Here is a 23,974-nt window from a genome sequence, read left to right as displayed (position 1 = left end):
CTATTTTCAGCGCTCTGAATCTGTCATAAACCTCCTTTTTATTCCTTATCTAATCCTCCATAACCCTTGACATCCAGGGTTCCCTTGGACTTGTTGCTCCTACCCTTCAACTTTACGGGAATATGTTGGCCCTGATCTCTCCTATTTCCTTTTTGAAGGTAAGAGCCCATGGGATCCAGGGCAATTTGGAAAATTGGATCCAAAGTTGGCTTAGTGCCGGAGGCAGAGGGTGACGGTCAAGGGTTATTTTTGCGATTGGAAGCCAGGGACCAGTGGTGTACTGCAGGGATCGGTGCTGGGGCCATTACTGTTTGTAATGTACATTAATGATTTAGACGTGGATATAGGAGGTATGTCAGTAAGACCGCAGATGACACGAACACTACTGGTGTCATAAACAGTGAGGAGGAAAGCCTTAGATTGCAGGACGATATAGATGGGCTGGTAAGATGGGCGAGGGAGTAGCAAATGGACTTTAATCCTAAGAAGTGTGAGGTGATACACTTTCGGAGGACCAACAAGGCAAGGGAGTATACAATGGATGGTAGGACCCTAGGAAGTACAAAGGGTCAGAGGGACCTTGGCGTACTTGTCCATAGATCACTTAAGGCAGCAGCACAGGGAGATAAGTTGGTTAGGAAGGCATATGGGATACTTGTATGTATTAGCTGAGTCATATAATATAAGAGCGGGGAGGTTATGATGGAGCTGTATAAAATTATAGTTAAGCCACAGCTGGAGTACTGTGTACAGTTCTGGTCACCACTCCAAAGGAAGGATGTGATTGCACTGGAGAGAGTGCAGAGGCGATTCACCAGGATGTTGCCTGGGCTGGAGCATTTCAGCTATGAAGAGTGACTGGATAGGCTAGAGTTGTTTTCTTTAGAGCAGAGAAGGCTGAGGTGGGACCTGATTGAGGTATACAAAATTGTGAAGGGCATTGATATGATAGATCGGAAGAAACATGCTCCCTTAGCGGCGGGGTCAGTAACCAGGGGGGATAGATTTCATGTAAGGGGCAGGTGTTTGAGAGGGGTATTGAGGAAGAAACTATTCACAAAGAGGATGATTGGAGACTGGAACACACTGCCAGAAGGGGTGGTAGAGGCAGTACCCCTCACAAAATTTAAGGTATTTAGATGAGCATTTGAAATGGGATAGCATGCAAAGCTAAGGGCCAAGTGCTGGGTAACGGGATTAGAATAGATAGGTGCTTGATGGCTGGCACAGACACGTTGGGCCGAAGGGAGTGTTTCTCTGCTGCATAACTCTATGACTCCATGACCTGATCTCGTGCTTGTGATCGTTTGCAAACTACTTCCAGTCTAGTCAAGTTACAAGGCTCGATCTTTTCAGCTTTATGATTGTCTTGTTACAGAGGCTGTTCTGGCCGGGTCCTTGGCAGAGATAACAGGTCTATGCTGTCCTAGCTATGGACTCTTTCTTATTCAGAGAGAGAAAGAGAGATTTTTCTATAAGAACTCTATATTATTATGAAAAGTGCTTTTTATTAAGAGGTCCATTTCTTATAATAAATCAGGAGTGGGTTAGATGGGTGAAATATGAGTGCAAGCGTTGTTTTGGAATGTCGAATCACCGCTGGTGAATACAGGAGGTCCTATACAAGTATCACTTGTCAAAATAACTGACAGGCCCGGTTAGACAACTCGCGATTGGATGCCCAGAGCCCGAATCTGAAGGGCAGGAATTGATACCCAATGGATGAAGGAAGATGAACAGTCAAATAAATAGCTGAATGCACAGCCCAAAAAATCAAATTATCTTCCTGATCCATTGTTACAATAAGTAAATTCTTCCAGAGTTTCATGTATTATGTGATGAACTCTCACAGTGAATGTGAACACTTCAAATCACTCTCCGTTTTGAATGTCACATTTTATTCATTCTGGAGCACCTTGAATGGAGAAAACCAGCAAAAACGACTGCAATGTATTTCTAACAAGGTCACCTGACAGTCCATAGAAAGCTGCATTGACCGAAAGTCTTGCAAGTATATGACATGAAATCTGCGATTTTCTGTTTGTTCCACGGTAAGATATGAGCCTCACCTCTTCTGATTGACTTTTTCTGTATAACCACCATCAGTGAGACCAACACACAGATTAGCAGGACTCCGAAGCAGACTGCAACTAGGATGGAAGTAGTTTTATATCCCTGTTCTTAATGACAAAAATAAAGAAAGGTTTAGCACAGACACAGTCCATCTTGTGTGATAAAATATTTGCAAGAAGTATTTAATAATTATATCCACTGCTTCCAGGCAATGAGTTGGGCTGAACATTCCCCATTATGTGGTGCACATTGCACCAGAGGAAAGTGTGAAACAATCTAAATTACAGAGACAGTGCCCCCATGTTTCTGATCAGTGCAGGACAGTTCAGGTACAGCCAGAAACTGGGATTAGCGGAATTTAAACTGGACCATTTGAAATATGCGGTGAGGCAACAAAATGTTCCAGTCAATGAAAACGTGCACATAGCATCTTCAGAAAATGACAACAATACCAATTCAACTAATACAAACTCCAATGCTAGCTGGACTATTAATAATGGTAAGTACCTGCAGATGTGGATGGGAAAGCAATTGGAGGCACATCGAACCCTATGGAATATATTGTACAAAAAGTTCAGGAGGATGAAATTTCAGCACTTTCCATTTAAACGATAAATACTGTTCTTAATTTCCCGAACTAATGAGTCAATTTAACAAAACAAGGTACCCTAACCCCACTCTCCAAACCCTGCCACCCTCACCGGAACAAATCACACTGGCATCTTCCTTGTGATCACAGTCAGATTGAGCCGGCGATGAGGAAGGACAGTCGGCCAGAGAAGATTCGCTTCCAGTGCACTTCACCTCATCCAGCCAGATAACACCGTCACCCTGAGAAAAAGTAGCTCCTCCGGGGGCCAATAGAGCGTGACCACAACCCAGCTGTCTGCAGACAACATTGGCATCGGACAAATCCCAGGAGTCATCACAAACCGTGCCCCAGCTGTTATTGCACAATATCTCCACTCTCCCAGAGCAGTTGGTGTTACCTCCAAACAGGCGCAACCAATGTCCAGAATCTGGCAAAGAGAATCAATTATTATTATTGATGTAGTATAAGACAGGAGTACAAGTCAGATAGTTGGTATAATAAAGAGGAAGTAGCACCTGGTGAAAGTACATGTTTACAATCATATTCTCTAATGCAGTCCTCTGATCGATGGAGCTGCTCCTCAGTTACTTTTGCTTCTGTTGTGAAGAGAAACATGCTGACTGTATCAGCCACCAATGTTTGAAATGACACTCACAGATTGAGACGTTTGTTGTGTTACCTGAACAAATAACACCAGCATCCTCCCTGTGTTCACAGTTGTGTTTCCCCCACGGTTCTGTTTGACACTGCCAAAGGAACGATTCGTGTGAAATACACTCCATCCCATCGAGCCAAATGGGTCCAGATCCTTCTCCGAATGACAGAGTGTAATAATCGATAGAACTGAGGGGACCGCACTGTAACTGTTTACAGATCACTTCTGCATCAGGTCCATCAAGTCTATCCGAGCACACTGTTCCCCAGGTGCCATTGTAGAACACTTCCACTCTCCCCTCACAGCGATGCTTCCCATTCACCAGCCGCAGCTCTTTGTGCTCTGTCAATGACACAATTGATATCCAGGTGTTTGGATTGATAACTCGTTGTATGTTCATACTGCACAGCTCAACACATGCTGCACCAGTTGTGTTCACTGATTTCCGGTAATTATTCAAGAAAAGCGAGAGAAAAACACCGGCAGCCCATAATGTATTAAAGAATAATCAACACGGATTGAACAACAGAAAGACAAACAACGTTACTGAATTGTTTTCAGACGTTACAGAAAGATAACGGGGATAATGCAGTCGATGCAACATGCACGTTTTTTTCAGAAGGCCTCCGACAAGGAACCACATCGTGAGATCATGACTGGGGTCAGAGCATGTGAAGTCAAGAGATCAGTGGAAGAATAGTATAAGACGAGCTACAAAGCACACTGTCGGGTTTAAATGTGGTAACCCAGAATGGCGGAAGGTGGGAAGTCGTGTTCCACAGGTCTGGGGTCACTGCTGCTCAATATTTACATAAACGATTTTGACTTAGACAAGGGAGACATGATTTCAAAATTTCAGATGACAGCAATTTGGGGATATAGTTAACACTAAGAACAACAAATACGAAATACGGAAGACGTTAGTAAAAGAGCCGAATGGGCAAACAATTGCCAAATGAGTTGAATACAGATAAGTCTAAGGTGGTCAGTGTTGACAGGAAGAATAAAGAGGCAACGTACTTCTTGTAAAATAAGGATTAAAATGATGTATAACAGCAAAGAGACCTCGGGATACAGGGGCACTAATCACTTATAAAGTGACAGAGACCGAAGCTAGTGATCATAAATATAGGATGATCATGAACAAATCTAATAAGATATTCAGGAGAATTATTTTTTTTAGCTCGGAGTGGTTTGAATTTTGAATTCCGAACACATGCAATTGTTGAAGTGATGAGCGTCGATGCCTTCAAGGTAAAGCTGTATAGGTACATGAAGAAGAAAGAAGTAGGCGGATATGCAAAGAGGGTTAGATGCAGTGATATGGGGCGATACTCGTGGGCAACATAAACACCACATTGACCAGTAAGGCCGAATGGCCAGATTCTGTGCTGTCCATTGTATGTAATTCGATGTCATATCTTCCCTGTGAAGCCATGTGCACAACACTACGGAAAATGGGCACATGGAAGCACCCTTACCTGAACACAAGATCCTCACATCTTCTTTATGAGAACAGTCGTGGTTACCCCACGATGCTGAGGGACATTCCCAGAGAAATGATTCGTTACCGAAACACTTCAGTTCATCCAACCAAACTGGCCCTGAGCCTCGTTCACAAGATGCCGGAAGTGCCAGGTCCAAGGCCTTTCCACAACCCAGCTGTTTGCAAACCACGTCAGCGTCCGCCAGATCCCAGGAATCATCACAGACTGAACCCCATATCCCATTGTCATAAATCTCCACTCGGCCAGTACATGGGCTTCCACCGTCAGACAGCCTTACCTGCACGTGGTCTGTTGGACAACAGTACAGGAGGATTATACTTTCAATAGACATTCACCTCATCACTCAATGCAACTCATTGCACCATCACCAGCTTTAAAACAAGACATGTTAAATGCGCCTGCGACAGGTAAATAAAGCTATAAAACAGAATATCTGTTTACACATGCTTCTTACACAGAATGTAATGAACAGAAATGTTTCAGATATCCTACTACATCTGGCTTTGACATGTTATGTTCTCCAGTTCCCATTTTATGTTTTGAATGCTGTGTACGTTGTTGTACAGGCGATCACTCACACGATTAACAATTAATTTATACCCATGTTATATTACTGTGTATGTTCGTTGTCCATGTATGTTACCCTTATCTGTTATCTTGGTCAAACATTTACTGTCATCTCCTATTGCCTTTATCTTGAATTGCAAGTGACTTGCATTTATCTAGCGCCATTAACGTAATGCAACATCCCAAGGCGCAGTACAGGAGTGATATCAAAGAAAATTTAACACAGAGCACCTAAGAATATATTAGGTCACATGACCAAAAGCTAAGTCAAAGAGTTTGTTTGTTATGGAGTATCTTGAAGCAGGGAAGAGAGGTTGACAGGCAGAGAGATTTAAGGAAGCAATTCTGGAGCGTGTGACCTTTGCAGCTAAAGGTACGGCCGCCATGGTGCGCAATTGAAATCAGGAATGCTCAAGAAGCCAGAACTGGGAGCTGCCAGTCTGGAGCCGATTGCAAAGAGAGGAGCTGCGAGGCCAGGAAGGGATTTGAAAACAAGGATGAGAAATTTAAAACCGCGCATTGCTGGGAAAAGTAGGTCAGTGAGCAGAGGGCAGATGCCTGAGTGGCAATTGGTCGAGACAGCAGAATTTGCAGAGGTTGGAACTAAGGAAGCCAGCCAGGAGTACATTAGAATTATCGAGTCTGGAGGGAAAAGGGCAATCGACAAGAATAGATCACGGCAAATTCGGGTGATGTCATGGAGGTGAAAATAGACAGTGTTAATGAAGATATGGAGATTTGGTAGGAGGCTCACCCCGGGATCAAATGTAACACCAAGATTACAAGCAGTCTGCCTGAGTCACAGACAGTTGGTGTGGCGAGAAATGGAGTTGGCAGCAAGGAAACATGCGATGGGCTCTGATGGTTTCTATCTTTTCAATACTGAGTTGGAGGAATTTTATGCTGATGCAGTACTGAATGTCAGACTGGAATTCTGACAGTGTACAGGCTGCGGAGGGCTCAAGAGAGCTGAATGTGAGGTAGAGTTGGATACAGTGAGATACATGTGGAAACTAAGGCTCAGTTTGTGGATATCACTGAAAGGCCGCATGTAAATGAGAAATGAGGTATCAATGGATAGATCCTTTGGTGACACTGTAGGTGACTTTGCAGGAGCGGGAAGAGAAGACATTGCCGGTAACTTTCTGACTATGACTGCACAGATAAGACTAGAACGAGCTGAGTGCAGTCCCACCCAGCCAGGGGATAATGGAGAGGGGTTGGAGAGGAATTTCATGATCAATCATATCAACATTTGTAGACAAGTCAAGAAATAGGAGGAGGAAACGTTTAGATTTGTTACAATCACTTAGGATGACATTTGTGACTTTGATAAGAGTTATTCTGGTCTTGTGGTGTGGATAGAAATCGGATTTGAGGAATTGGAACATGCAGTCCATAAAAGATGAGCATGGATTTGGGAGGCGACAACACATTCAAGGACGTTGGCGAGCAACGAACAGTTGGAGCTGGGGCAATAATTTGCATGGACAGGTGGTCAATGGTTTCTTTCTGAGGAGAGGCATGATGACTGCTGATTTGAAGGAGAGGGGGCTGAACATGAAGAGAGAAAGAGAGAATCGTTAATATTGTCAGCTGTCATGGGACCCAGGAAGGGAATGTCTCTGTTCAGTATCTTAGTAGAAATAAGGCGCACACAGCAAGACGTGGATTTCATCAACAGCATAGGTTCAGAGAGAGCGTGAAGGACTCTAGGAGAGAAACAAGAAAAGCGAATTCAGGGTGATGGTGCGGGGTGGGGTTGAACAACTGATAGGAAGTTAGGCCCGGTGGATTGGGGAAGAAAGGTAAGTTGTGGAGGCGACTGAACAGATATTTTTGAACTTTGTGACAAAAAGTCTAGGAGTCCTCTCATTTATTTTTGGAGTTCAGGGTGGACGAGGCAGGGGAGTGGTTCAGGGGGAAGATTTATGATGGAGAAGATATGCTGCGCGTTTCCTTTGCCTTCCTGGATGATCATTGTCTAACGGGTGGTTTTAGCAAAGAAGAGCAGGACCCGATGATGCTTTATGTGATTGATCCATTCAGGATTATATTACCAGATTGTTGGCCAGATGTCACCCAGCCTTTCTGTTTTTTTTTAAATTCTTTCATGGGGTGTGGGTGTTACTGGCAAGGCCAGAATTTCTTTTATCCACCCTATATATTACTTCCAATTCATACTGGAGAATGTAACGTCCACAAGTTCTACCCTTGAACATCAGTCTTGCAATATGCAGTATCTTCGTGTAGAACTATGTTCCAGGGTCGTGTTGATTATAACATTATCATAAATCGATGTAATATTAATTGCATAACAGAATCACTTACTTTTGTAAGGATGGGACTCTGTCTTTGACAATGAAGACATTTGAGTAATTTTAGAGATAAACCATACGTCTGAACAGGGAATATGCAGACCTCTCTGTCCAGACAGGCTGCTGCTATTATGTTCAATGAGCAGACGAAACTTGTGAGGCATATTATCAATTGCTATTGTCTGTAAAATATCAATGATCTAAACTAACAATTATATCAATATATGACTGTTGGAGTGAACAAAGAGGGCAGAAAACAGGATCTCTCTGCAAAATGTTGGACAGGATCAGGAAGTGTCATTGGACAATTGAACTCCAGATGTGTAGACCTCCTGGCTGAGCAGGAAACCAGTATTTAATCTGGACGAGACAAAAATGATTGGACTAATTGCGTCAGGCACTTTGGGGAATAAGAATCAGGATGTGACCCATCAGATGGAGAAGTAGAAGACACGGAGAAGACACATGGCTTCTGTAGGCGGACATAAATGTTGGGTGGAGCTGGACATCTACCTAACTAAAGAACAAGATGACATACTCTACTCTGTCCAGTGACTGAGTGTGTAGTAACCATTCGGCACTGTAAACTTCTGACGTGAAACGATGGAATGTATTGAATGCCGCTGTGTCCGAAAAAAATACTTACTGTAACCAATCGGTATTAAATCTGAATCATTAACTATCTCATATGTTGTAAGTTCCACTCTGTCATATTTAAATAAATGTTCGTTGGAACAACCCCAAACTATCATTAGCGAAATATCAGCACGGTTTTGTGAAGGGTAGGTCGTGCCTCACAAACCTTATTGAGTTTTTCTCGAAGGTGACCAAACAGGTGGATGAGGGTAAAGCAGTGGATGTGGTGTATATGGATTTCAGTAAGGCGTTTGATAAGGTTCCCCATGGTAGGCTATTGCAGAAAATACGGAAGTATGGGGTTGAAGGTGATTCAGAGCTTTCGATCAGAAATTGGCTAGCTGAAAGAAGACAGAGTGTGGTGGTTGATGGCAAATGTTCATCCTGGAGTTTAGTTACTAGTGGTGTACCGCAAGGATCTGTTTTGGTGCCACTGTTGTTTGTCATTTTTATAAATGACCTGGAAGAGGGTGTAGAAGGGTGGGTTAGTAAATTTCCGGATGACACGAAGGTCGGTGGAGTTGTGGATAGTGCCGAAGGATGTTGTAGGGTACAGAGGGACATAGATAGGCTGCAGAGCTGGGCTGAGAGATGGCAAATGGAGTTTAATGCGGAAAAGTGTGAGGTGATTCACTTTGGAAGGAGTAACAGGAATGCAGAGTACTGGGCTAATGGGAAGATTCTTGGTAGTGTAGATGAACAGAGAGATCTTGGTGTCCAGGTACATAATTCCCTGAAGGTTGCTACCCAGGTTAATAGGGCTGTTAAGAAGGCATATGGTGTGTTAGCTTTTATTAGTAGGGGGATCGAATTTCGGAGCCACGAGGTCATGCTGCAGCTGTACAAAACTCTGGTGAGACCGCACCTGGAGTATTGCGTGCAGTTCTGGTCACCGCATTATAGGAAGGATGTGGAAGCTTTGGAAAGTGTGCAGAGGAGATTTACTAGGATGTTGCCTGGTATGGAGGGAAGGTCTTACGAGGAAAGGCTGAGGGACTTGAGGTTGTTTTCGTTGGAGAGAAGGAGGAGGAGAGGTGACTTAATAGAGACATATAAGATAATCAGAGGGTTAGAGAGGGTGGATAGTGAGAGTCGTTTTCCTCAGATGGTGATGGCAAACACGAGGGGACATAGCTTTAAGTTGAGGGGTGATAGATATAGGACAGATGCCAGAGGTAGTTTCTTTACTCAGAGAGTAGTATGGGCGTGGAACGCTCTGCCTGCATCAGTAGTAGACTCGCCAACTTTAAGGGCATTTAAGTGGTCATTGGATAGACATTTGGATGAAAATGGAATAGTGTAGGTCAGATGGTTTCACAGGTCGGCGCAACATCGAGGGCCGAAGGGCCTGTATTGCGCTGAAATATTCTGATTCTAATTCTAAAAAAAAAACATCGGTCGAGGCTTTCATTCTGCACAATACAACTTCCCCAGAACATATGCCTGCATTGACATGCTGCACAATGGAACTTTCAAGCATCTGGTCCAAAACATCTGTCTACTTTTATACAGAGCCTAATGAAACTTACACCAGAACAACTCCCACACAGCTACCTGCACTTATATACTGCACAATGGAACTGATTGCAAGCTCGACGCCGGATTTGATACCACAGCTGAGAGTCCAATTCTGTATTCTATTTATCACAAAATAGAGATCTTTCACCTCTATCATCATTCACCTCCCTTCCTGCCGCAGCCCATCTGCTGCTGAAATGCTCACCCATGCTTTGTTGTCTGTGGAACAGCATATTTCAATGTTCTCCCGGGTGATAACCCATCCTGCATCCTCCAGAAACATCAGCTCATCCAAAGCTTTGTCGCCTGCCCTCCATTAAGCCCCTCTCAGGAACGTCACTGCACTCACTGGTATCCCTGCTGCCAATGCATCGAGTTTTCAATTATGATCTTCATGTTCAGACACCTTCATGCTCTCCCCCTGCCATCAGTATAACCTCCTCCAGCCTGAATCATTTCGAGAGCTCTGCATTTATCTGAATCCAGCTTCTTGTACATCTCCAACTTCCATCCCCCACAACTTTCAGTCTAGCCTTTAACCATCTTACCACCCAGATGAGAATTTCCACCCCAAACATCTCTGTGTCTCCGCCTCTTCAAATCCAACCATCTGACTAAAGATTTAGTCACCCACTCTAACATCTCTTTGTCTGGCTCTGTGTCAGTTTTCTGTCCGATTACATTCCTGATAAACTCTTTGTGATGGATGTGTTTATTGAAAGCTCTGTAAGAAAAAAGTTCTTGTTGTTTAATTGTGTCCGTGTTCTCTCTCCCTGCACACCACCCCATCCATCCCCAGCTCCCCCACCGCCCACCATCCTCATCCCCTGACCCCAAATGAAATTACTGGTTTGAGACACCCAGGAACAAGTAACCTGTATTATCACTTTTCTCAGCAGATTAGACATTTCACTTCTTTGTTATTGTAAAAGCAGTGAAGAATTTGTTTACCTGAACACAGGACCCCAACATCCATACAGTCAGTGAGAGACGAATTCAATGTGAACAAACTGCAGTTCTGGAGCTGCAATTCATTTCCTCCACATTGGACATCATTCACCCAGATGGGTCCTTCACTCTTTCCGTCCTTTGAATAGTTATAAGCGGCTGTCGCTTCACCACAGCCCAGCTGTGTACAGACCACGTTGGCATCATTCAGGGTCCAGAGTCTGTCCTGTAATCTCCTCCAGCTGCCGGTGTAGTAAATCTCCACTCGCCCATCACACCAGCTTCCCCCGTTAGTCAGCCTTAGTGACCAATTTTCATCTACAATATGAAACACAATGGTGAAATTGAAGCATAATTCACTGCCACCAGAAAAGATATTAATTTTGATGGTTACTATTTCTGTCATCATTGTTCAGAAGGCTTGTCGGCAGATGTTGTTCACCATTACCTTTTCTCAGTAAATACATTTTGGAGACATACCAAGTAGCTTCCGCTGACTAAACTGGGGGCCAAGGGTAAAATGAACTGGGGTTGAGCGCGGCACATTCCGGCAATGGATAAGTGATGAGACCGAAGGGTGGTGCAGGGGCTTTAAATAGCTCCTGACAGATGACAGTTCCTTTCATCCCATATAGAGAGAAACAGACAAGTTTACGTTGCCACAATGCTTCCGATGACATCTCAAGTCGCCTCACAGGCAATGAAGCACTTTTGATTTGTAGTCACTAATGCTGACAGGTGACTGACCTGAGGGACTGAAGGTTGTCCTCCTGTCCACATGTACTGTTATGTCCTGCTCTCGCCCTGTACTTGAAGCATCATCAACGTTTCTTCCAATTTCTCCCCCTCATTTTCACATAGTCCATCTTCAACTCTTCCATTCCCTTCCACAACATCTCTGTCTCTGATTCTGGGGACTCTCACAGTTATCTTGTCTATGATTCCTCACACCACGAATACTAGAATGACTCTATCACATTCTTCCACTTTCTCCATCTGCATTGTATCTGTCTGGTGATGCAACCGATCATACCAGTGCTTCCAGATATGTCTTCCTTTTTCCACATCCGAGGACTATCCTCACCTCCTCATCCACCCACCATGGTTGACAGGGCCCCATCACGTCCATTCCATTTCCCATACTTCTGCTTTAACCCTTTCCCCCCTCGCAGAACCATGATAGGATTCTGCTTCTCCTCATCTTCCACTCCATCAGCTTCCATATTCAACAGATGATCTTCCACCATTTACACCACCTTTAATGTGATACCACTACCAAGCACATCTTCCCCTTCCCTCAACATTTTTCATTCTAAAGGGACCATTCCCTCTGTGACACTCTTCGCACTCTTCAATCATTCTCAGCAACCCTTCCCACAGGAACTTCCCAGGCAAGCGCAGAAGATGCAACCACTGCCTTGTTACCTCCACCTTTCTCACCGTCCAAGTCGACAAACATTGCTTCCAAGTTAAACAACGATTTGCTCGTACTGCTTTCTCTTTTGTATACTGTATTTACTGTATTGACTGATTATGATGCTTCTCCTTTACATTGGCACAGCAAACACAGTTGAGTGATTACTTTGCAGAACACCTTTGTTTAGTCTGCAAGCTTTACCTTTATCTTCCAGTTGCCTGTCATTTTCATTGTATACTCCACTCCCACTCTGACCTCTCCCTCCTTTTTCTCCTACACAGTTCCAATGAAGGCTAACATAAGTTTGAGAAATAGCAAATTAAAAGCAAAATACTGCAGATGCTGGAAATCTGAAATAAAAACAAGAAATGCTGGAAATACTCCGCAGGTCTGGCAGCATCTGTGGAGAGAGAAGCAGAGTTAACGTTTCAGATCAGTGACCCGCCTTCACAACTGACAAATATTAGAAACGTAAAAGGTTATAAGCAAGTTAAGTGGGGGTGGGGCAAGAGATAACAAAGGAGAAGGTTTAGATAGGATGAGGTTACAGAATAGCTGACCAGAATGACATCGAGCAAAGATGTGTTAATGGTGTGTTGAAAGACAAAGCATTAGTACAGAAAGGGTTTTAACGGAATGAAAATTGAACAGCCACAAGTACAAACATAAAAAAACAGTGGGTAAACCAACTGAACAAACTAAGATGAAATAATATAAAAACAAAAAAAAAATAAAAAGGGAAAAGAAAAAACAACTAAAAATAAAAGTAAAATGGAGGGCCCGTCATGCTCTGAAATTATTGAACTCAATGTTCAGTCCGGCAGGCTGTGGAGTGCCTGATCAGTAAATGAGATGCTGTTCCTCGAGCTTGCGTTGATGTTCACTGGAACATTGCAGTAATCCCAGGACAGAGATGTGAGCATGGGAGCAGGGGGAGTGATGAAATGGCAAGCAACTTGAAGCTCAGGGTCCTGCTTGAGGACTGTTGGAGGTGTTCACAAATCAGTCACGCAGTCTGCGTTTGGTCTCCCCAGTGTCGAGGAAACCACATTGTGAGCAGCGAAGACATTATAGTACATTGAAATAAGTACAAGTAAATCGCTGTTTCATATGTAAGGGGTGTTTGGGGCCTGGAATAGTGAGGAGAGAGGAGGTAAATGGGCAGGCATTACACCTTCTGCGATTGCAGGGGCAGGTGCCGTGGGAAGGGGATGAGGTGGTGGGGTAGCGGAGGAGTGGACCAGGGTGTCACGGAGGGAACGATCCCTTCAGAATGCTGACAGGGGAAGGGAGGGGAAGATGCATTTGTTAGTGGCATCACGCTGGAGGTGGCGGAAATGGCGGAAGATGATCCTTTGGATATGGTGGCTGATGGAGTGGAAAGTGAGGACAAGGGGAACCCTGTCACGGTTCTGGGAGGGATGGAAAGGGGAGAGGGTAAAGGTGCAGGAAACGGGCCAGACACGGTTGAGGGCCCTGAAAGCCACAGTGGTTGTAAGGACCTCCTATCAGGACTCCATTCCATTCTCCCAGTTTCTCCGTCTCCGTCGCATCTGCTCTGATGATGCTACCTTCCATGACAGCGTTTCTGATGTGTCTTCCTTTTTCCTCAACCGAGGATTCCACCCCCACCCCCCCCCCACTGCGATTTGCTTGTACTTCTTTCAATGTCATATACTGCATTCGCAAAAAAAAACGACTTGAGAGGGTTACAGCAATGCTAACCATCAAACAAATACTCCAAATGTATGATCTCTTCAGAATATTCCTGCTTTAATAAGCCTCCTATTTCTTTATTAAGTATAGAAAATGTACCCTGATACTCTCTTCAATCATTCTCAACATCCCTTCCCACAGGAACTTCCCATGAAAGCGCAGGAGTTCCAACCACTGCCCTGTTACCTCCACCTTTCTCACCATCCAAGCCCCAAAACACTGCTTCCAAGTGAAACAACGATTTACTTGTACTGCTTACTCTTTCGTATACTGTATTTACTGTATTGACGGATCATGATGCGTCTCCTTTACATTGGCAGACCAAACACAGTGGAGTGATTACTTTGCAGAACACCTTTGTTCAGTCTGCAAGCTTTACCTTTAGCTTCCAGTTGCCTGTCATTTTCATTGTGTACCACACTCCCACTCTGACCTCTCTCTCCTCTTTCTCCTACACAGTTCCAATGCAGGATAACATAAGTTTGAGAAACAGCACTTCCTCTTTCCACTAGACTCTTTACAGCATTTTAGAATGAACACTGAGTTCAGCAATTTCAGATCATATTCCCTCCCCCTTTTTTCTTTATTGGACGATATTTGTCTTCCAATTTGCACCTCCTCTAGAAATGTGCTTTTTACTTGGCCCATTCCAACATATTTTTGTTGTGCATTGTCCGTTTTACCATTTCATCTCTCCTGTCTTTCACCACACCACGGAGCGTTCCTTTCATTCTTTCCTTGTTTTCCCCTTTCTTTAAAAAAACTGCTAAATCTCGAAGTTCTGATGAAAGATCCACAAACTGAAAGGTTGATACTCTTTCTCTCACCATAGATGCTGCCGGAACTGCTGAGTATTTCCAGCACTTACTGTTTTTATTACCTATATTTTAAGTTGTGAAACGTGGGAGCACTTTTGCATTGAGCAATGTCCCACATACAGTGATCAGATAACTGAGCAGATATTCTGTTATATGAGGGTGCTGGCTGAGAGATAAATGTAATCCCGGAAACTGGGCGAATTTAAATTTACATCATGTTTGTGACATTTTCAAAGACATAGCACATTGGTGAAATAACGAATTACGTCATTCAATATCATTTTATTGCAATCGGTGTTGTGGAACTTAAAATATATCTCACACTATGTATCTTGCAACAAGTTCACAGTGTTTTCTATTGAACAGCTGATCTTTGCAGAGAATTCCATGATCATTCATATTTGAACTGCCTACATTGATAACAGTTTCAATGCTCGAGCAACATATCCATTCCATGGCAGTGGTCCTGGGAGCATCTTGCTGATTCTATAGCCCATGAAAAATGCCCCAGATTTACCCAGAAATAGATATTATATGACGCGAAGTACTACCAACTTTTCATTGTATGTATTAAATGTTTACTGGAGTGAAGCTTTGATTCATTTGTAATTTAATTCAGACCAATAAACCCACAAACACATCTCAGAATCTTAGTGACAAAGGAAGCATGGGATCAGCAAAACTAGTGAATCAGAGACTTGTGGAAATAGTCAATGATGCTTGAAAGCAGAATTGACTGAGATGACTCACCCGCACAGATGACACTTGCATCGTTTTCATGTGAGAAGCTAAACTGTTCCCAGGATGAAACAGGACAATCCCACAATCGCGTCTCGTTCCCCAGACACCTGTAATTTTCCTTCCACACTGCACCAGTACCCTTTCCAAAGCGGGCTCCTCCTGGGATTGAGTTTACTGTCCCACACTGTAAGTGCTCACAGACCACTTTGGCGTCTTCCATATCAAAGTAAAGGTCACACAGCGTCCCCCACTGGTGTCCATGTAGCACCTCCACCCGACCGGAGCATCTGTCCATCCCACCAACCAATCGAAGTTCAGATTTTCCTGTATTGAAAACAAATACAAATCCAAATAATTTCTAAATCATCCTCTGCACAGAAACAGCAAAATAGAAAATGGGTAAAAAAAAAAAGTAGAATTTTATCTACACGATTATCCAGCCATACTTTACACAAATTATCGATCAAATTGCAATTAGAATTACTACAGCAACACAAAAGTAAAATACTGCGGCTGTTGGAGATCTGAAATGAAATAGAAAATGCTGGAAATACTGAGCAGGGCTAGCAGCAACTGTGGCGAGAACAAGAGAGTTATGTTTCAGGTCTGTGTCCTTTCCTCACAAAAATTACTACAGGACCTCTTTAAGAAGTTTGCTGAATACTCAAAAGTTAACAATTCTTCTTTCAAACGCTGATCAATTCTTGGTCTTTATCTCTTGGTGCTTTGAATATAAAACTCAGAAGGATGTGATGTTTCTGTTGTATCTGTTGTCGCTTTTGTGCACCGCACTTCACAAAACCATTGGCTTTGGAGGTGGTGCTGGACAGAGTCACTGGAATGACAACAATGCTTAAAGCATTACATTATGAAGACAAGTTGCATAAACTTTGTTTACAGTAGATTGCGTTTAGAATGATTAGACATTATCGAGTTGACGTGTATAAAATGTTTAAGGGGTTTGATAGATGCGCTGGAGAAGATCAGGAGAACAAATACAAAACAAGGCCATTTAGGAGCTGCTTTTCTTCATGAGGGATGTGGACATCACTGGCAGTTTTTGTTCAAGTTTATTTGCCATTGAAACCGTTGTCAGAACCTTCTTCTTGAACTGAAATTGACTGCCTGGGCAATGTTCTTCTGCAAGTTCTGAGGTCGGTCGAGTTAAGTCAAAGGTTTTAGGCATAGTGTGTACCTTTAGCTGCATGTGTTATAAACAGAGTGGGAAGTGTAGAATTTGGTAATTAGTGTGTAAGACTGAAATCTAGCCTTAACATTTAGAATTTAACTTGTAATATAAAAAAGCTGCAAGGCAGTTCATGTTAGCAGTTAATCGTGCAAGTCAAGTTCGCAGTAAGCAGTCAATCAGCTGTGATTGTCTGATCTGGGGTAATTACTGTCAGCTGGAAACGGTCTAAACTGTTGCAACTTGAATGAGCCTGCAAAGGCATATAACATTAGACTTCATTGCAAGTGGGTTTGAGTGCAGGAACAGGGATGTCTTACTTCAGGGCCTTGGTGAGACCACATCTGGAGTACTGTGTGCAGTTTTGTTCTCCTTATCTGAGAAAGGATGCCCTTGCCATGGACAGAGTGCAAAGAAGATTTACTAGGCTGGTTTCCAGGATGGCAGGATTTACGTATGAGGAGAGATTGGGTCCACTGGGCCTATATTCACTAGAGTTTAGAAGAACGAGATAGAGCCACATAGAAACCTATAAAATTCGAACAGGACGAGGCAGGCTCGATGCAGGGAAGATGTTCCCGATGGCTGGAGAGTCCAGAACCAGGTGTCACAGTCTCAGGATATGGGGTATGCTATTTAGAACCGAGATGAGGAGAAATGTCTTCACTCAGTGGGTGGTGAACCTGCGGAATTCTCTACCGCAGAAGGCAGGGGAGGCCAAACAATTACATATTTTCAAGAAGGAGATGGATATCTATCTTAATGCCAAAGGGATCAAGGGGTATGGGGACGAAACGAAACAGGGTAATGATTTTGATGATCAAACATGTTTTTTAATGGCTTGGCAGGCCCGAAGGGCCGACTGGCCTATGCCAACTCCTAGTCCTATTTTCTGTGTTTCTATTTTTAGTCTTCTAGTAAGGCAGAGTGTTACCACAGATTGCAATGTTAACTGAATACATTATGAAAATAGTGGGAAGTTAGAGTTTGCTCAGAGTAAGAATTCGGTGTACAGGGGGAAAAGGAGTTTTTTTTTCATTCGTTCACAGGGAGTGGAGGTTTTTGGCTAGGCCAGCATTTATTACCCAACCCGAATTGCCCTTGCAACGATGGTGCTGAGCCGCCTTCTTGTACTGCTGCAGTGCATGCGCTGTCAGTACACCCACAGTGCTGTTAGGAAGGGAGTTCCAGGATTTGACCCAGCTACGGTGATGAAACGTTGATATAGTTCCAAATCAGGATGGTGTGCGGCTTGGAGGGGAACCTGCAAATGGTGCTTCTACCATCCATCTGCTGTCCTTGTCCTTCTAAGTGGCAGAGGGCGTGGGTTTATAAGGAGGTGCTTTCTTTTGTCTGTTAAGCTTCAGTAAGTGAGTGGAGTCACCGATTTAACAGGGCGCCACGGCCAGCAGCAGCAGAGAGGCAGAGACAAGACAAATAGAGGGGAAGCAGTTGTCAGGTCAGAGTATGAGGGGACGTGGATAATTTGCAAATAAGTACTAAGTTAATTGGTGAGTGCTTAGTGTTTCGGCGTTAGCTACCCAGTAAAATAGCTTTAAAGCTAAAATGCATCTACACATAATTTTACCTTTTAAATAAAGACAGCCTATGTTCTCGCAGAGCAGTTATTTTTTTCTGGATATAGGATTTTGTGGATAACGGAATTATCCCGAGGGAGCATGTCCATAGTAGATGTCTCCACCTGGAAACTCTCTGGCACAGGGTCATAGAGCTGGAGTGGGAATTGGAGATACTCCAAAACATACAGCAGCAAAAGGAGTATTGGACAGTTTGCTGCAGATTTTAGTCACATCTTGTAGAGAGGTGCAGGGTCAGAATGAGGCTGTTGCAGTTTATAGTGCACAGCAATGGAAATCCAGATTTGTTGGTGAACGAGGATATGCAGAAAATGAATCTATCCAACAGGAACAATGTACTGGCTATTTGTGAGGATAAGGATGAAGACTGTCAGAAGGGCAGCCAGAATGTTGACCGGGATACGTTGGAACAGGAGGCTGTGCAAAAGGTGGAGGAGTGGAGCATAATGTGATACTTTTAAGTAGTTCAATCATTAGGGTTTTAGGAGTCCCAAACAGTATTTGCCCAACTTGTGCGAAGTGAGGGATATCTCAAATCAGATTGCGAGAATGCAGGGGAAATATCCAGTCGTTGTGGACCATGCAAGGACCAACAGCATAGGAAAGAAAAGGCAAGAGTTTCTTTTCAGAGAGTACCTGGTGCTGAACTATAAAAGAAGATCTCAAGGATTATAATCTCTGGATTATTATACAAGCCGCTTGCTCATTTGAATGGGGAGTGGGGGGTGGGGGATTAGGGAGGTCAACACGTGGTTGAAGGTGTTGATTTTGGAAAGAGGTGTTACTTTTCATGGTACCCACCACTTGTACTGGGATATTAAACAACTGTTCTGTTGGAATGCGCTTCACCTGAAATGGGTTGGGATCAGGGTCCTAGAATAAAGGATAAATAAGGTTGTTATAGGAATCTTAAACTAGTAAGTGGGTGAAGGGAAGCTGGTGGGGGCTGGCTGAGGGGGTAGAGCAAAGTTGGAAATCTAACGTAAATAGGCAATACCGGGAGAGGAAAAACTAAAACATGCAATATCTGAGTAAGACAATTTTACAGCTTTACAACACTTGAATCTGCTCTGAAAACAGCTGTTGCTTTCTTGACAAAACAGTTGCCAGAAATACTGGCAGACCTCGACGTTTTGGGCAGTGTACTCTGTCCATTGTCTGGAGAAACAAGTGGAACTGGTGGAAGCGATCGGTTTATATGTCGTGGAGAATGGGAATATGGACAGGATCTTAGGTTATTACATGTTCTTGTTCTGGCTGCTATTGGTCTGTTAATTATATTCCGTGAAAGGTCGGTACATGTCATTGTGCTTGCTGCTGTTTGGTCAGCTACAGTGTATCGTGGCAGGTCAATCCATACTGTTGTTCTGCTCGTGGTATGTTGGCTGCAGAGCAGGGGATGGTGTGTCTCTTGAGGAGAGACAATCAGATATCCACTGAGGAGCAGGCCACTGTTAGGGGGACGTTGTGGTGTTTGTAGATCTCCATAGCTTCCCTGATGCAATGAATGAGACAAGCCTGCCATCGTCAAGTAAGCTCAACTCAATGACCACCGCATTGAATGGTCCAATTCCAAACTCACCTCATCTATTATGGACTGGTGTGCAAGACACAGTAACATCATAAGTATAAAAGAAAACAAAAACATGGAAAAATAGGGAAAAGAGACCAGATTCTCGTGAATGGCAGATGTACAAAGAATAGCAAAGGGTGACAAAATAGATCGCAAGAGCTACAAAACTTTTACAATAACTTCTAAAATAGGTTGTAAGTAAGAGCAATGTAGCCTCATTAAAATGACAATGGTGATATTATAAATGAAAATAAGGAAATGGCGGGAATTATACATAATTACTTTGCATCAGTATGGACGTGGACGTCACTTTTCTTAAGGTTCCTTGTTGCCACAGTTGACCAAAAGCTGCCTTGACGTCGAGGACAGTCACTTTCATCTAACCTCTGGAATTCAGCTCTTTTTTCCATTTTTGGACAAAGGGTGCAATGAGGCCTGAAGCTGAGTGGTCCGACAAACCCAAACTGAGCATCAGTGAGTAGTTTATTGGTAAGTACTGCTTGATAGCGCTGTAAACAACACCTTCCATCACTTTGTTAATGATTGATAGCAAACTGCTGAGACAGTAATTAGAAAGTTGCAATTGTCACACTGCTATTTAAAGAAGGTTAGCGAGTGAATCGAGGGAATTATAGATTGGTTCACCTAACAGCTGTTGTCAGGAAATTACGAGAGTGTACATTTAAAGATGGAGTGTCTGATCACCTTGAGAAGTTACAGCCAATCAGAGAGAGGCAACATGCATTTGTAAAAGGTAGATCATGCCTGATGAACCTGATCAATTGTTTTGTGGAGGACAGGGGAACCTCAATGGATGTTATTCAGATGGACTTCCAGAAAGCAAACAACAAAATCCCTCATAACCGATTGTTGGCTGAAGTTGCAGCTCATAGGATGTAGGGCAAATTATTGACTACATAGGACGTGAGCTAAGTGGCAGGAGACAGACAGCAGGGATAATGGGCAGATCATCTAACTAGCAGGATGTGATAGCGCCGTCCCACAGGAACTTCCACTATTTATTAATGATTTAGATGACTGGATAGAAAGCCATATATAACTGACATATTCAATGTTGCCATTGAAAAAAAATCAACGATATTGTAATTATGCATATTTTAAGCATAAATTTGCAACAAGAAAAAAATAGATTAAGTGACTGTGTGAAGCTATTACAATATTGGCAAGTGTGAGGTGTCCAATTTGGAATTTAAAATGTTCCAGTATTTTCGAAATGGTGAAAAAACGGAAAATAGACTTCAGGGTCATGGGCAAGGACAGGAAAAAAACAGCAAATGGAATGCTGGGCTTTATATCTAGAGGAACGGAATACAAGGGGCTAGAAATGATGCGACAGCTAAAAAAAATCCTGATCAGGTCACATCTACAGTAGTGTTCAGCTGTATGCAAACTAAAAAGTACTTTGGGCAGTTAGAACTGTGCAAGAAGTATTGTGCGACAAGAACTGATGCTGGGAGTACTATTGATCATATTTTGCATAAATGATTTCGACTCAGGGAGGGACGTACAATTCCAATATTCATTAATGACATGTACTTGGGACAATGGTTAATACTAAGGCAGATTGTGATAAAAAAACATGACGTTAACGAAATTGTAAATGAATTCTAATGCAGATAAATGTTCACTTACAGATTAGGGGAGGAAGACTGAGAACACATTTTCCTTGGACAATGATAATCTAAATTGTGTCGAGGAGCAATGGGATTCAGGGGTACAGATAGAAAAATGAATACAATAGCAATACGGGTTAACAAAGCTACAGAAAATGCAAAAACATTGAGGATTATTTTCAGAGAGATACGTTGAAAGGGGAGTCATACCCAGCACAAGCAAAGATTTGCTGTTGATGGGAGTCGGTTGATTGGGTGCGAACTGGTCAGTGTTTCCCCGCTTTTCTAGGCAGTATGCAACTGGGCAATTTTCCACCGTATCAGTTGGATCCTAGTGCTGTAACTGTACTGGATCAGCTGGCCTCCAGTTGTTGCTAGTTTTAGAGCACTGATCGTCAGCCCTGCAACTGGAGTGTTATCGGGCCCCTAGTTCTTATGTGCAGTGTGCTCAGCCGCTTCTTAATGTTGTGCACTGTAAATTTCGGAATGGACCGAAAAATAGAAAGCATTTGCACAGCAGTAGCTCATTGGCATGGATTGTCACGCACTACTTCTCACCTTTTGCCAGTCTGAATAACTACATTTAACCCACACTTTGTTGACTGTTTTGTAGCCAGTTTTCTACAGTCTGTCATGATCACCCTTCACATTATGCAATTAATTACCTTGAAACCACATTCACAGTTTTAGGTTTAAAAACTGGACAGACAGTTTGTGACCAGCAAGATGCAACAGTCAGCATATAATCATAGAATGTTTACAACACAGAAGGAGGACATTCAGCCCGTTGTGTCCATGCTGGTTATCGGCAAGAGCTCCTCAGCTGGTCCTATGCTTCTGCCCTTTCCCCATAGCAATGCAAAGATTTTCTCTTCAGGTGCTTGTCCAATTCCACATTGAAAGCCACAATTGAATCTGTCTCCATCAGACTCGCAGGTAGAACATTCCAGCTCCTAACCACTCGCTGTGTAAATAACGTATTCCTCATGTCACGGTTGGTTCTTTTCCCATCCACCTTATAACAGTGTTCTCTGGTTATTGACCTTTCTGACAAGAGGAACAGTTTCCCTCTATCTACTCTGTCTATTCCCCTCATGATTTTGAACACCTCTATCAAATTTCCTCGCAGCCTTCTCTGTTCTCAGGAGAGCGACCACAGTTTCTACAAACTATCATTTTAACAGAAGTCTTTCATCCCTTCAACCTTCCTTGTAAATCCTTTCTGCACCCATTCTATGGCATTCACATTCTTCTAATGCGCCATGCCCAGAATTGTACACAATATGCCAGTTGAGGTGAAGCCAGTGTTCCACAAAAGTTCATAATAACTTCCTTACTTTTTTACATTATACCGCTACTGAAAAAGGCCAACATCCCATTGACTATTAACCAATTTCTCAACCTGCCCTGCTACCTTCAACGATTTGATCAGAAATACTCCCAGGTGACTCTTGGCTGCAGCCACTTTCTAATTGTACCCTTGAAAGGAGACTGGCAGCAAGCATTAAAAGAAATCCCAAAGTATTCTATAGACAGAGAAATAGTAAAGGGGTGACAAAAGGAGGAGTGGAGTCGATGAGGGATCAGAAAGAGGATTTACATATGGAGGTAGCGGGTATAGTTCAGGTATTATCTAAATTCTCAAGGCCTGTCTTTGCCAGGGAAGAAGATGCACCCCGGACAATGGTTACAGAGGAGGTAATTCAGATACTGGAGGGGTTTAAATTAATAAAGAGGATGTATCAGATATACCCTGTTAATAAGAACATACGTATGAACACACAAATTAGGAGCAGGAGGTGGACACTCGACTCGTCGAGCCTGCTCCACCATTCAATACGTTCATGGCTGAACTGATTACTCCACATTTCCACTGACCCCCGATAACCTTCCACCCCCTTGGTTATCAAGAATCAAACTACCGCTGCCTTAAAAAAATTCAAACACACTTCTTCCACTGCCTTTTGAGGAAGAGAATTCCAAAGAGTCACAAACCACTGAGAAAAAAATTCTCCTCATCTCTGTCTTAAATGGGAGACCCTTATTTTTAAACAGTGACCCCTAGTTCTTGCTTCTCCAACAAGGGGAAACATCTTTTCCACAACCACCCTGTCAAGACCTCTCAGGATATTATATGTTACAATCATGTCACCTCTTCCTCTTGTAAATTCCAGCGGAAGCAAGCCTAGCCTGTCAAATCTTTCCTTGTATAGCAGGTCACTCATTCCAGATATTAGTCGAGTAAACCTTCGCTGTACTACCTCCAACGCATTTACATCAGTCCTTAAATAAGGAGACCAGTTTGGTACACAATATTCCAGATGTGGTCTCACCAATACCCTGTGTCGCTGAAGCATAGCCTCCCTACTTTTGTATTCAATTCCACTCGCGATAAATGATGACATTTTCCTAGCTTTTTAAATTACTTGTTGTACCTGCATACTAACGTTTTGCGTTTCATACACGAAGACACCCA

General features: G+C 43.1%; 1 protein-coding gene across 1 annotated transcript in view; it reads right to left on the bottom strand.

The window, feature by feature from the left end:
* Positions 1-4,167: 4,167 nt before the first annotated feature.
* Positions 4,168-23,974, bottom strand: part of LOC137358866 (deleted in malignant brain tumors 1 protein-like) — a 32,617-nt gene continuing 12,810 nt past the window's right edge. The window contains exons 4-7 of the mRNA XM_068025083.1: positions 15,517-15,831; positions 10,819-11,133; positions 4,808-5,116; positions 4,168-4,208 (exon numbers count right to left, since the gene is read on the bottom strand). Coding sequence (XP_067881184.1) covers positions 4,168-4,208; positions 4,808-5,116; positions 10,819-11,133; positions 15,517-15,831 — 980 coding nt within the window. The remainder of the gene's footprint in view (positions 4,209-4,807; positions 5,117-10,818; positions 11,134-15,516; positions 15,832-23,974) is intronic.

This window comes from Heterodontus francisci, unplaced genomic scaffold, assembly GCF_036365525.1.
Source record: "Heterodontus francisci isolate sHetFra1 unplaced genomic scaffold, sHetFra1.hap1 HAP1_SCAFFOLD_157, whole genome shotgun sequence".
In the NCBI taxonomy this organism is placed as follows: domain Eukaryota; kingdom Metazoa; phylum Chordata; class Chondrichthyes; order Heterodontiformes; family Heterodontidae; genus Heterodontus; species Heterodontus francisci.
This window is presented reverse-complemented; position numbering and strand designations above follow the sequence as displayed.